The sequence below is a fragment of the Aythya fuligula genome, chromosome 2 (assembly GCF_009819795.1).
Source record: "Aythya fuligula isolate bAytFul2 chromosome 2, bAytFul2.pri, whole genome shotgun sequence".
Taxonomy (NCBI): Eukaryota; Metazoa; Chordata; class Aves; order Anseriformes; family Anatidae; genus Aythya; species Aythya fuligula.
The window spans coordinates 65,363,944-65,378,945 of record NC_045560.1 but is presented as its reverse complement, the minus strand read 5'-3'; the positions used below and the strand labels follow the sequence as shown (position 1 = coordinate 65,378,945).

General features: G+C 42.2%; 1 protein-coding gene across 1 annotated transcript in view; it reads left to right on the top strand.

The window, feature by feature from the left end:
• The first annotated feature begins 540 nt into the window (after positions 1-540).
• Positions 541-15,002, top strand: part of TMC2 (transmembrane channel like 2) — a 34,817-nt gene continuing 20,355 nt past the window's right edge. Inside the window, exons 1-9 of the mRNA XM_032181078.1 lie at positions 541-562; positions 1,331-1,378; positions 3,346-3,661; positions 5,102-5,254; positions 6,517-6,607; positions 7,537-7,618; positions 7,932-8,038; positions 10,066-10,164; positions 14,761-14,903. Coding sequence (XP_032036969.1) covers positions 541-562; positions 1,331-1,378; positions 3,346-3,661; positions 5,102-5,254; positions 6,517-6,607; positions 7,537-7,618; positions 7,932-8,038; positions 10,066-10,164; positions 14,761-14,903 — 1,061 coding nt within the window. The remainder of the gene's footprint in view (positions 563-1,330; positions 1,379-3,345; positions 3,662-5,101; positions 5,255-6,516; positions 6,608-7,536; positions 7,619-7,931; positions 8,039-10,065; positions 10,165-14,760; positions 14,904-15,002) is intronic.

Here is a 15,002-nt window from a genome sequence, read left to right as displayed (position 1 = left end):
TGTGGACCAAAATTCAGCAAAAAAAAAAAAAAAAATAAAATAAAAGGATCTCCCATCTAGGCTGGCACCTCCTAGAAACCCAGGGTTGGGGATGCATCGATTTGAGTGAAAGCTAAAGCTGTTGCTGAGTCCTTCTCCTGAAGCAAGCTGCTGGGGCAGACACTGGATTTTAAACCAGAGATAATTCAGACAAACCTATCACTGGAGGCTCAGCCCATCGAAAGACACAAGCTGCAGGATGCAACACAATACTTTGCAGTACGAAAGGACCTTCCGAATGAGGGTCTCGCATTAATTAATTAAGCCTCGAAGCACCTAGAAGGAAAATCTATCCCATTTTACCAGCAAGCACAATGAGTCTGCAGAAGTCACACAGAGCAGAAGGAGGGAAAGAAAAAGAGAGGCCGGCATCCTGACTGCTGGCTCCCTACTGCCTCTATTTGCTCCTGAGACCCCTACAGAGGACACAGGTGGTGGACAACAAGACTGCCAAGAGGCACCACACTAAGATGTTTCCTGTGGTGCAAGAGAAGGACTAACATGGCTACAGAGATTGAGGCAGGTCAGTAAAGAATATGGCATTAAGACAGATGATACTTTCAAAGTCTGCAGCCCTATGCTTATGTCAGAACCAGACATGACTTGTGCCTGTGTTTCATACGATATCACCAAGCACCTACCATGGGGCTTTCCTTCATGTTTAAATCATGAAATGCAACATAATGCCGACAGCTGCCTTTCAGAGGGAGAGAGAAAAAGAAGGGAAAGCATTTGGGTGGGCTGAGGCAGAGCTGTGCTCCTCTCTGCCTTCCCTGCCCGCATGGCTTACACGCAGGAGCCCAGCCACAGCTGGATGTGCCCGTCTGCCCACAATGCTAAGAGAAGGAGCACATGGGTGCTGCAAGAAAGAGTAACCTGCTTATGATCGAGGTGCACAGCAGCTTTGGTATCCATGCAAAAGACAGAGGCTGTCATGGGGAAGAAAAAGAAATGCACGTTACAGGTCATCATGGAAGATGGTTGGTATCACTGTGAGGTCATTTCAGTTCAGATGCTGCCACACACTTAGCAAAATGTCTCAGGACTTCCCAAGTGTACCATGTTTTATCTTTCAAAGACTGTGCAATTTCTGTTTGCTCATGCAAGGAATTTCTGTCTATTTGCTAAACGAAAGGGAGTATTAAGAGCATCACTGTAGAAAACGAATATTATGTGTAATCAATAAGGGATGTTCTGCCCAGCTCAGCTTGCACTTAAAGATCCGCTGTGTAAAGCATCATGTGTAAGTCCCAGCAATAAGTGCAATTACTCTTCATTCTTTGTCTTGCAGCTGGAATAGAGATTGATGGACAAGTCGAGAGTGACACACAGAGTGAAGGTAATGTAGAGATTAAACAATATGGTCTTGTTTTAAATCCAGGAGGTGATATCTTTCCTTTTTCTCTCTGGGTTGGGACATGCTCTACAATGGGAACCATTTCGTGAGCTACTTGTAAGCACACAGATTTTTCCCTTGAGGTTTGATTTATGATAGCAATATGTAAAACAGCAAGCTTAAGCAGCCTCTTCATCCATGCTCCTAGAGTGGGAGGCTGCTGTAGCCCTTGTCCCTCTGCAGCCATCTCAAGTATAACAGGTATTCCAGTAAAGCATCACCCTGTGAATGCTTTGTATTGTGTTGAGGTCCTGTTTGCTTTCCCTGCAATGCATGCTGCTATAATACACTGGTGTCTTGATTAACTCTGACCACAAGAAGATAAAAATGAAAACGGATTGAAGACAGTTTAATAAGGAGAAATAGCTAAGGGGTAGGATTATACCACTAAATAGAGACAGCTAAGACTTATGATTGTAACAACACTGGGTAGATGATACGAGTGTCTAGACAACTGAAAAAATGGTTCACAACCATGTCTGTACGATCTATACTATCCATAAAATGTGAGAAAGTAATTAGCTAAAAGACTATGATTTTTTTTTATTAATATATCTACCTTTCCCATACAGGCAAAGAAGGAAATAAGATAAAAGTAATAGATGAATGCTCCACATTTACCCTAGTATTTGACAGGTTGCAAATTAAAACTGTGATGGTTGGCTGCACAAAATGAACATTTTCTCAAAGAGCGTAGTTGGTCCTTTGATCTAGATCACTATCTGAAATTCAGCTGAGATGGAACATTACATAGTAAGTGAAACCTACCTAATGACTCTCAAGAAATGAGTTGAGAAGTTCTTTCTTATTCCCAAAGTCAAGTATGATTACCATCTCCTATTTTTTTCTGACTAGCAAGCAAAAACTATTTGCTTGTTATTAATTTCTATCTTTTAATGAAAATAAAAATACAAATACTAATATCCTCTTTGCTTCCATTTTCCTCTCCTCTTAGGCTGTTCATCTTTGCCTATGAATCCCACTCAAGCACAATTTCCTTCTTCCATTATAATTTCTTCAACCCTGGGAAAAAAAATCCATGCCAAAACTACAAGCTTCATTTTTCATGAGAACCCTATATTCATCAGTCAGATTGTGGACAATTAGAAGTGAAAAGAACCTGAAAAACTTTACTATTGTTTTTAATGCACTTGGTGGCAAAAGGGATGGAGGGGCTTGGAGTTTTTAAAATGTTATTTTCCCGTTTTCCATGATATTCTGCAATTAAAAACATGTTTCATTTCAATCCTTTAAACTGGAGACACTTCTTAACCTGGACCAATGAGATTCTTATTTGAAATGCCAGTGAGAATAAAACATGTATCAAAGATTACCTGTTCTTCTTTCCTTGTGTGGATATAGACCTATATATATTCTTATAGAAGCAAAACCTGGTGCTGCCTAAGCACTACCTTTTCTATATATAAATAGAAGACCTCTGTACCAAGTTTAAAGAAGTAAAGAGCTTTCAAGGACATTGCAACAAGCAGCACATTGCATACTGTTTAACTGACTGCAGTTTCTGTTTCTGCTGCTCTGGAGTCTTTACAGGGCAGGAAGATATCTGTTTATGCTCTCTGATGGATGGGCTTTTGCTTTTGTAACTAAGCTCCAATTTACTCATAGTTACACATCAGCTGCTGATGTGCTAAAATGGGCCTTGCTATCTTAAATAGTTGCATACCAAAGTGCTGTATTTGGCTCTTGGTCAGGGCATAATGCAAAACCCAATCAGGTCAACAGGAATCTGCTCATTGCCATCCCTCAGGTTTGCAGCAGGCATTCTGCTGGCACTTTTCTAATGAATCTTTATTGTGCCAATCCAATATGGAAAGCTAAGTGTTTTCCAAAGTGTTTTTGTTTGTTCGTTTTTTATTTTATTTTGCTTGTTTTGTTTTAATTCCTTGCAGAAGATGAAGGAAAGGAGAAGACATCTAAGAAACAGCCCCGCAGGGAAACTGTCAGAGCAAGTAGACTTGAAAGAAAAAAGCCACAGAGAGACAAAGAAGATGAAAGCAAAGAGGAACACAATTGTCCGCGACAAAACAGAGCTTCGAGGAGAAAAACACACCAAAAGAAAAATGGTGATGGAAAAAAGGCAGAAGTAAAAGAGAGAGACAAAAAGGCTTCTACTAAAGATCAGAAGAATTCAGAAAATAAAGAAAAAAAAACAAATAAAAAAGGAAAGGAGGGGGAGAACAAACAGAAGAAAGGCAGGAAAAACAGGTAATTTGATGATCCTTGTAGCATGCCAGGTGACAGATGTGCAGCTGTATGGACACACCTTGAGTTTGCGGCGTATGGGTCAGAACTACAAATACATTATTGCTCTTCCAAAAAAGATACAAGGGCAAAAAACATTAACGTAAATTGCCATGCAATCAAACTCTTTCCAAAGTTTTCTTTCATTAAAGAAATGTCTCTCTCTGGAGAGCAGCCCTGCAGAGAGGGATCTGGGGGTTGTAGTTGACAGCAAGTTGAATATGAGCCAGCAGTGTGGCCTGGCAGCCAGGAAGGCCAACTGTATCCTGGGGTGCATCAAGCACGGCATCGTTAATCAGTCGAGGGAAGGGATTGTCCCGCTCTACTCTACGCTGGTGCGGCCTCACCTTGAGTACTGTGTGCAGTTCTGGGCACCACAGTACAAAAAGGACATTAAACTGTTGGGGAGTGTCCAGAGGAGGGTGACGAAGATGGTGAAGGGCCTAGAGGGGAAGATGTATGAGGAGCAGCTGAGGGCACTGGGCCTGTTCAGCCTGGAGAAGAGGAGGCTGAAGGGGGACCTCATCGCTGTCTACAACTTCCTTGTGAGGGGAAGTGGAGAGGCAGGTGACCTATTCTCTGTAAACACCAGTGATAGGGCCCATGGGAATGGTGTTAAGCTGAGGCAGAGGAAGTTTAGGCTGGACATCAGGAAGAGGTTCTTCACCGAGAGGGTGGTTGCACACTGGAACAGGCCCCCGAGGGAAGTAGTCACTTCACCAAGCCTGTCTGAATTTAAAAAGCGATTGGACTGTGCACTTAGTCACATGGTCTAAACTTTTGGGTAGACCAGTGTAGTACCAGGAGTTAGACTCAATGATCCTTATGAGTCCCTTCCAACTCGGGATATTCTATGATTCTATTACTGCTTCTCAGCCCAAATTCTTCAGATCCAGGCATGTTCTCCAGGTTGGTCTATGGAAATGTTAAAATTAAAAGGAATCTGTCATGTTTTCAAGCCTCATCCTTGTTAAATCTTGTCACAGGCATGAAAAACATTTATCCAGAGCCAGTTGTTGCACTAGGCAGTGCTTCTATAGCTGGAACATGGTCCAAAGCACTATGTTGGTTGAGTTATGGTGGAATGCAATCAGCTCTTGATCAGCCATACTGGTGGGTGCTGCATGCTCAGGGGGCACTGCCCCCTCAGTTTATCTTGCTCCACGAGATCTGGAGATTTCAGTATACAAACAAGCAAAGGACTTCCCATGAAGCTGGGCACCCTTTCCTCCAGACATCAGTCTCTGTGGGATACAGACTGTTACTGGCAGGCCAGCTGATGGTTGTGCACATTGCCCCAGGACCCATGGGGGCCAGAGTCAACATGCCCACCCCACCCATGAGAGCTTCCCTCTAACTACGGTGAATTTTTCAATTTTGTGCTGTTAATTTCATGTCTTCCAGTACTTCCTCTGAGTCTTCTAACTCATTTGATGAGGAATCACTGTCAGAGGAAGAGCTTGCGATGCTGATGGAGCAGGTAGAGCAAAGGAAAAAACTGATTTCTGCCATGAGAAACAAGCCCTGGCGAATGGTGAAGAAGCTCTCAGTGCTCAGGTACCAAGAACCGTCACCCCTGGAGTCTTCACCAGCTGTCAGCTGCATTTTGCCTTTCCTAGAAACTACATTTTTTTGCTGCTGTTATCATAAGTCCTCAGCCTCAGAAAAAGTGACCAGCTGAACCTGGCCAGTCCATTTGAGCTCAGAGGATCAGAGTTAAAATGTGGAATTTGATTTTCAGTCTCTGTAACCAGAGAACAGACAGGGTGCAAATCTGTTCAACTGATATCCACCACCAGGTCATTCTACACTTGTATTTAAAACCAAGTGACTCACTTCTGTCAGTCTACTTGTTAAAGCAAACTCTGTGCCCTGCTTTGCTTATTCATGCCCATTGCTAGACAGAAATCAAAGCGGCAAGGTGTCATATTACTTCAGACTTCCTAAGATGGTGTTGCTTGGAAAAAAAATAGTGTATTATTTGCAAAGGTTTGTGGAGCACAGATAACTTTGCTGCCCACAGGCCAACAGGGAAAGGGCTCATTTTAAACCATTCCTATGTCAAGGCAAATCCCAGATCTTTGGTTAAAAAACACACGAAACCTCCTTTATCCCAAGAAGAATTTCAACTTCAAAAATAGCATTGTAAGGTGCATACAACCCCCTATGGATGTGGGTGATGTCCCCACTCTGCTTTTGCCAAATGGCTGCTCAGAGGTGCCATAATAGGGCTGTGAAGGTGGACAGTCCCTGTGTGCCTTTGCTACTCCTTTACACCCTGAAGACCAATACCTGCTCTATCTTCCCTTAGCATCAGGAGCCTTGAACACCTCCAAATATTTCTAAAAATCTGATTGTAGCTCTGTACAGGAAAACTGCATTAAAGCAGCATTTCTATCTCACAAGTACACTATGATCCTGAGATCATTACAAATAAAATTTTATGACCCTCAGATTCTGGAGTTCTGCAATAAAAGGAAAAAGAGCAAAGCAATATTATTTCTGACATATTTTCCCTTTGGGGTAGGACCAGGGTGAAAATTCTACCCAGTATCACATACCTTTGTCCTTTCTGGACCACTGCAATCATTACTACCTTCTAAGAAACCTAAATGAAACTGTCTCTATGGAGTTGTTTGTGGAAGGAAATTCTGCATCTTCTTGGAATTTGTTTCACTAGAAAATATAATTTTCTTCTTGACCAATGCACGAGGGGAGAGAAAGTATCATAGTCATGCTGGGTTCAAAGAAGCAGAGGTGTAAAGCTAAGGAGCCCCTTTGTTCTTTCAGTAATACATGCTTGTTTATTTTCCAATTAGGGAGGCGCAAGCTTTTGTTGAGAAGTTTGAAGGAGCCCTGGGAAAAGGGAAAGGCAAAAAGTTGTATGCATATAAGATGATGATGGCAAAAGTAAGTATGGAAATGACAGCAGAGAAAAGCATGGAAACTGTTTATTTATTCAGCATACTTTTGGTAGATTATTAACTCATAATTGACAAAAGGGATACTAGGATGTCAGGATAAAACTTCCTGTCCATGTTCAAAAAAATACTAGCCAGCTTCAATTCTATTATGATTATTGAAAGAGCAGAGGAAAATTTTCCCCTACCTTAATCTCATTGTCACCTTCCCTGGAGTAAGGAGGGATTTGGATGAACAGCAAAAAGTACAGTTTTCTGGTTTTGATCTCCAGAAACCTTGAAGTGTGAGACAAGGCACCCCTAAAGACACAAGAGGCCATGCCTCTTGCACTGCCCTATGGACTCCTGTAAAACATCATCCTGCTAGTTAATGACAAGATAATGGGGGGGCATTGATGGTGTTTTAAGACTGAGGTTGGTTACCAAGTTGCATGTTGTCATGGGTGTTATATTGAGAAGTGAAAACCAGAGCCAGACCTGAGCTGATGCAATCAATGGGAATTTAGATGCTGGTCTGATAACGAAGGACGCAAGCTCTGTATTTTATCAAATTAAATTTTGTTTTAAAGAGTTATCTCTGCATCAGTTCTTTCAGTCCAGAGCTAGGGCTGAATTTTCCACCCCTCTATAACATGGCAAAATCATTGGACAACTGTAGTTTTCTAAAAGCCTGGGAAGGGTTAAAATTCAGATAATGAATGTGAACTCTTGGGGGATGAGGGGCTTTGGAGATGAAGGTAGTTTCTGAAATAGTCCAAAACATCAGACCTATATCTAGACCAGAGATTTTGATTTGGTCTTCAGGGCTTTACACCCACTTCTAGCAGTGCTGCAAAACCTTGGCATGAGGAAGTCCTCCAGACAAAGCAGCCTCGCACTTTGCACCTCTCTACTCACAGCCATATTATCTTGTTTCAGAAATGGGTGAAATTTAAGAGAGACTTTGACAATTTTAAAACACAGTGCATACCCTGGGAGATGAAGATAAAAGAAGTGGAAAGTAAGTGGAAGTTTCTCCATGCTGTGTGATGGCAGTGAGACATTTTTAAAGGCAGTTTTGCATTCATTCAAACCATGCTCCAGTTCCCCTGATCTCTGCTCACCCCAGGCACCAGTAACACACAAGGAGCACATACCCTGGGCAGCATTGATCTTTGGCTTCTCCACCAGCAGTGGGGACAATTGGGAGGGTCTTCGGCAATATATGAGGGAAGGTCTATGGGGTAGACGGGTCTAGGTCTTGCTGAGGACAGCTTAGTTCCCCTCCTCCCACCCCCCCCAACTCCTAACCATTACGTATCTTCTGCTTTAAGGTCACTTTGGCTCCTCAGTTGCTTCCTACTTCATATTTCTGCGATGGATGTACGGTGTAAATCTTGTCCTTTTTGGTTTAATATTTGGATTGGTTATAATTCCAGAGGTAAGTGCTTAATTCTCTCTGTAATATCATACCCATTGCTTAACATGAATGTGAGATTGTTGGCTCAAATAAGGATTTGTAACTGGCAGTGCTTTAGGAAAACGAAATGTGTAGGATCGATTGCTTACAGAGAACAACTTATAAGGATGTTACTGATACAGGAGCAAAAGTCGCATTGAAATCAGTAGACCTAAAAGGTTGCTGAAGATCCTGCCCATCCAGCAGCTCACATGGGAACTCAGAGACCTCACATTAAGCTATTTTCCTGTTTTTACTAAAGTGAAAAACACAACCTAGGTACAGGTTCATGTCCATAAGTGCCATAAAAAATGGACTGTGCTCTTAAATAGATTGAGAAAACCCCAATGACATTATGGGACATTTCCAAACTTCACCTCTCTGCATTGTATGAATCACAGCAAAGATAATGAAGTAGGTTCACATATCACTTCCTACATAATTATGAAGGACCAGAGCCATCAGCTGCAATGCAATCCTCACCAGATTTGATGAGTCCAGCTTTGACAAACATGCCATTGCATGAGCTTTCACAGGCTCAAGGATAAGGTCACACTGGAAAAACTGCCAAGGTTTCTGATGGATAGTACCAATACCTTGGGCTCAGGAGCCCATTTGGGCCCTCCAAGGGCCATGGCTTCAGATCAATGAGCACAGGAGATTCTTGAAAAGGAGCAATCAAGAGAAGTAACAAATGATGTCCTGAGCACTTTGCCAAATAATGTTTGTTTGGGAAATATCCCTTTTCTGTATTTCTAGTTCAGATGATTCACGAGGATGAGCTATATTTCTAGTTTTTGCATTTCTCACTGTACTTTGAGAAGGAAAAGGATTTAATAGCCAACTTTATGTGGTCGCTTATTGAAGAACTTTTTAATGTAGCCATTATACCTCTGTCTAAATTACTCTGTACAGTCTTTAAAGGCTGTGCCATACACAGACAGTGGCATCTGTTCTGTTCAACACAGATTTTTATGGAGCAAAAATGCAGCATAGAGTCTCTCTTGAGGACTATGCTTTTGTTCTCCTTGATGGGGTTGTTTGCACTATCAAAAGCAAAAGCTCTGTTTCCTCCCAGAATGAAGAGACATAGCCATTAGCACTGAAAAATACAAATGTGGTTTGTGTGTTTTTGTTTGTTTGTTTGTTTTGCGAACTATGTGTATGGTAGAAGACTAAACAGCTTTGTATAATTTGTTTTTGATGTATGCATAAAGTTACTCATTGCTACTGAGCTGTTACAATATGGAGAGTAGCTAGGCGATAAACATTTAGTCACAAATAATTTTGAAATTAATGAGATAGCCCTAAAAATAAGTGATAGATGATATGCTAGGACCTTTCTAGGCTAGGAATGCTGACATATTTTGGTACGGACACCAGAATCTGCTGGTAAATATGTTATTAACTCTCCATAGCCCTTGACATTCTCTGTGTGGACTTCAATAGCTGTGGGACTTGCTGCAAGGACTGCTATGCATGGTGTCATCAGGAGAGGCTGTGCTATGAAAACTATTCTTCGTGTCATTTTGTCATATGCTTCTTGCCCAAACCTAACTGCCCTTCACCTCACCTTGAGACCATTTTTCAATTCAAGACTGTATAATACAGAATCTACTGCAAGCTTAACCCAGTGCTATTGACTTCTCTCAAAGGAAGTCCTGAATAAATAGATAAAACTAATCCCTTTATTGCATTAGACCCATGAAATTCAAACAAAGAAGCCTCTTGCTAAACCAAGGACATTGAAACTGGAGCTGCTCATGGAGGAATCTAATTCATTAGCAAAATATTTCCTGTTTAATGAATGTTACCAAGGAAAGGGAACTCCTCTAGTTATTCAGGTGAAATTAATTCTAAATATTTTACACTGCTGTTCAGGTACTAATAAAATACATATTAAAAAATCAACCAAAAGCAACTCACTAGGGAACATAAACAACAAACAAACAAACAAAAACTACAGCGTGTTATACATCACACATATCTCTCTTATTAATGCTTACCAGGTCCTGATGGGAATGCCATACGGGAGCATGCCAAGAAAAACTGTACCCCGGGCTGAACAAGCAACAGCTATGGATTTTTCTGTTCTTTGGGATTTTGAGGTAAGTACAGGGGTGTTAATCATAAGAGATTAGTAGATCAGTTTAATACATAATAAAACCCTTCAGAAGTTAGTGAAGCTACGTGGATGAATTTATCTTGAGGTAAACCAAAAATTAACCTTTTTCTTCTAAAAGATGAAGAGATGCCCGCACCCATGAGTGCCATAGTGCAGATGCCATAGTGCAGATCCCCAGAGATTCCTGGCCAAAATAGCATATGTGTATTAAGACATATGCATATGGATTTGAATCCTTCCATCTACAAATGTGCTTCCTGGCATATCTCATATGTGTTTGTATACACACGTGTATATTTCTTGCTTTATCAGGAACAAAGCAAATGCACTTTTAGTCCAAATGGGATGTGTCACATCCCAACAGAGCTGGCTAACACCACCCAAAATGTGCTTTCTGGGGCTAATGAGGTGCAATGGGGCAAAATAAAATCCACTAAGGCCAGTGGAGTTGTAAAGCTCCATGCTGAGGGAAGTCAAAGCAGATTTAGGAACCCCATGCCCTTTAGTCTACACAATAATTTTACTAATGAAACACGAGAGCTGATGTTACATTTTTGCACGCACATTAGTAGAAGCCAGTCACAATGTAAATTGCCCAGTCATGAGCTTGGTACAACTTACTTACACCACTTTCATAGAGTTGCCCTATGAACTCAGGCAAAAAATCTTTTTCCAAGGAAAAAGACCCCAATTAACACATTTCTGCTTTATCTTTAGCTTGCATAGAACAAATATTGCATCTGTATCAACTCACTATCATAAACATAGAATTTTATCCTGAAAAACCAAAGTCTTTAGTACGAACAAGAGACATTTGACTTTTGACTGAAAAGGCAGCCACAATGAAGAAGAAAAACAAGAGCTGCTCCAACCCAGCAATCCAGAAAGGAAATGCAAGCAGCACTCCTGGTTGGTAGGCAGGGAACACCTTCCCATACCACAGACTTTGCTCACAGCCTTGGGAAGAGAATTATCCTCTCACCCCTACCATCCTCATGGGCCAGGCATGAAGGGATGCTGCTGCAAGCAATATCTTGGGATCTGAGTTTAAAAGCTGCTGCTTCTAGAAGCAATTATGAAATGCTTGTTGGTGCTTGCCCACGCACTGCGTGTATGGGACCCAGTCCTTCTGTAATAAACACCATCAAAACTTTGTTTGTTAAAACAAACAAATTGACAAGCTAATGTAAACCAGGCAATTTAAACTAGTTTATTAACAAAGCTTCAAGTACTGATGCATCAAGAAAGCTGACAGGGACAGACTTGTGTTCACTACCCATTTTCTGATGAGGATCCCATTATCACAGAATCACAGAATCATCTAGGTTGGAAGAGACCTCCAAGATCACCTAGTCCAACCTCTGACCTAACACTAACAAGTCCTCCACTAAACCATATCACTAAGAGCTACATCTAAACATCTTTTAAAGACCTCCAGGGATGGTGACTCAACCACTTCCCTGGGCAGCCCATTCCAGTGCCTAACAACTCTTTCAGTAAAGAAGTTCTTCCTCATATCCGACCTAAACCTCCCCTGGCTAACTTTAGCCCATTCCCCCTCATCCTGTCACCAGCCACATGGGAGAACAGACCAACCCCCACCTCGCTACAGCCTCCTTTAAGGTACCTCTAGAGGGCGATAAGGTCACCCCTGAGCCTCCTCTTCTCCAGGCTGAACAATTCCAGTTCCCTCAGCCACTCCTCATAAGACTTGTTCTCCAGACCCCTCACCAGCTTCATTGCCCTTCTCTGGTCTTGCTCGAGCACCTCGATGTCCTTCTCGTAGCAAGGGGCCCAAAACTGGACACAAGGGCCCAAAACTGTACTCGGGGTGTGGCATCATCAGAGCTGAGTACAGGGGGACAATCACTTCCCTAGCCCTGCTGGTCACACTGCTTCTTATACAAGCCAGGATGCTGTTGGCCTTCTTGGCCACCTGAGCACACTGCTGGCTCATATTCAGCTGACTATCAAACAATACTCCCAGGTCCTTCTCTGCCAGGCAGCTTTCCAACCACTCATCCCAGCCTGTAGCTCTGCTTGGGGTTGTTGTGCCCCAGGTGCAGGACCTGCTACTTGGCCTTGTTGAACTTCATACAGTTGGCCTCAGCCTATCAGTCCAGCCTATCCAGATCCTCCTGCAGAGCCTTCCTACCCTTGAGCAGATTGGCACACGCACCTAACTTGGTGTCATCTGCAAACTTACTGAGGGTGCACTCAATGCCCTCATCCAGATCATTGATAAAGATATTAAAGAGAACTGGCCGTAGTACTGAGCCCTGGGGGACTCCACTAGTGACCGGCCTCCAGCTGGATTTAACTCCATTCACCACAACTCTTTGGGCCTGTCTACCCAGCCAGTTTTTAACCCAATGAAGTGTACATCAGTCCAAGCCAAGTTTCTTGAGGAGAATGCTGTGGGAAATGGTGTCAAAAGCCTTACTGAAGTCAAGGTAAACCACATTCACAGCCTTTCCCTCATCCACTAAGCGCGTCACTTTGTCATAGAAGGAGATCAGGTTTGTCAAGCAGGACCTGCCTTTCATAAACCCATGCTGACTGGGCCTGATCACCTGGTTGCCGTGCAAGTGCTGTGTGATGACACTCAAGATAATCTGCTCCATTTTGTTTCCTTTTTCCAGCCTTTTCACCTGCTTGTCAGAATCCAAAATCCACCAGTCAGGGTTCAATTAGCAACATTTCAAATAAGTTTGTAGCAAACAAAAACCTCATCTGACCAGCATGATGGAAGAATAGAAGAAGCATCATTTAAATTAACACCTCCCTACTTAAAAAAAAAAGCAAAACAACAAGCAACAACAAAAAACAAACAGGTGTGTTGCTGAACTACAGCTGTAGGTTTTCTCTAGTAGAAAATAAACCATGCACATCACATTCACATCAGTAAAGAAGTTTTCTTTTTGCTGAGGCTGTGCCATCATATCAAAGACGAGCTACCAACACTTGCCAGTCTCCTGCCTTTGGCTTGGTAAATAAACCTACATCACCCTTCTTTCATCAAGAGCTTGATCCTGTGGGTCTCTGCCAAATGATGCCAGCCACCCACCTGGCAAGCTTGTGAAACAATGTCCAGCTATGGGGCAACAACGTAAAACTGCCCTCTGCAGCCAGATGTTGAACAAAGCCCTTCACAGAGGCTTGTCCTTTGAAAATGAATGGATGTCCAGTGTGTTCCACAGGAGAGGTGCAGTGGGGAACATATTTCAGAGCAGGGGTAAAACAACGAGGCAATACTGTGAGTCTAAAAAATACATTTTAAGAGAGGAGTCAGGGGAAAAGCATGCTTTGACAGAAAGGAGGTCACATCATGGATTCCTAGAGGAGCAGAAAGGAATAAATCTCACTTGGATACCAGACACCATGCCTCACAAATGGAGTTTAAAGAGTATACTGGATAAGGTGCAGAGAGAAACTAATTTGTCAGTCCCCACAATTTCAATTTCAATAAGATGAAAGTTTGGGATTCCAATCTGAGAAAAAAAATGTCACTAGTGCCTTCCAGAAACATAATCTTCATGTTTCATGTTTTATTTTTTTTCATTGCATTTACCCAGTACGTGCTATAAATAACATGATCCAAAACCCAAGCCAATGTGCTGTGGGTCTGCCAGCCACAGGCTTGCTGCATTACCCCAAGTTGCAGCCTGCAGCACCAGAAGAAAAACACACAAAGCTATCCTGTACCTGTGGCACTGTTCTTTGTGCAGGACAGATGTGCAGCTGATGTTGCACTCAGGGATGTCCCTAAACTAGACCCAGTGCACAGCCTTTGATATGGTTTTCAAGTGATGTCTCAATTTTGCTTTTCCAAAACCTTGATTGGAAGGGAGCTTGCTCAATTATCATGGGCAGACTGATTAACTACACTTAACTTATGAGATGAAAGGCACAATATACAATGATACACGTACAAGGTAAGAGAAAAATAGGGAGATCAAGTTAGGAGAACTGCATGTTTGCTGGATGCCCCACAGTTTGCAAGTAAAAAATAGGTCTACTTGAGACAACGTAGCTGTTGTTGTCTGAGCTCTGCTTTTCACAGAAATGTGAAAATACATTGTGAATACTTTGATATTAGTCTTTAGTTATATTTGCTCTGCAGGTAGGAGCAAGTAAAAGGAGCTAAATCCACAGGGTACCAAGCACCACCTGCATCTTAGCTGATAGGAAAATTTTCATATCATGGTGGAAAGCCTCTTTACTACAGCATTTCTATCATGAGTGTTTGATACTGACTTAGAGAAGTAGGAGGGCTATGCCACAAAGAACAGTAAGAAGTTTTTTCTGGTAAGGATAAAACAGTGATAGATAAAAAAAATGCATTTTAGTTTTGAGCCAGTATCTTCTGACGCAATCCCTTTCTTCCCTCTTGTAAAAGGATAAGTGCATTGATGGTTTTCAAAAATGACAAGGCAGCAAACAGCCCAGAGTGAGACACTAAAATAATTGCCAAGCTGATTTTCCTTATTTTAAATGTTCAGTTTTCACCATGAACCTTTTTCCTACAGGGGAACAGCCACATGGCTTACACAAAGGTTTGTGTTTGCTTTTCCTCTAGGGGTACATCAAGTACTCAGCACTCTTCTATGGCTACTACAACAACCAGCGGACCATTGGCTGGTTGAAATATCGGCTACCAATGGCATATTTCATGGTTGGGATCAGTGTGTTTGGCTACAGTCTGATGGTCGTTATAAGATCGTAAGTAAGGCCAGTGTCTCCTAGCTGGGTTCCCAAGTCTGGGTTCCCTCCTTCATGTTCACATGAAGGAGGATTTTACCTGCAGTAGGTTTCAAAGCT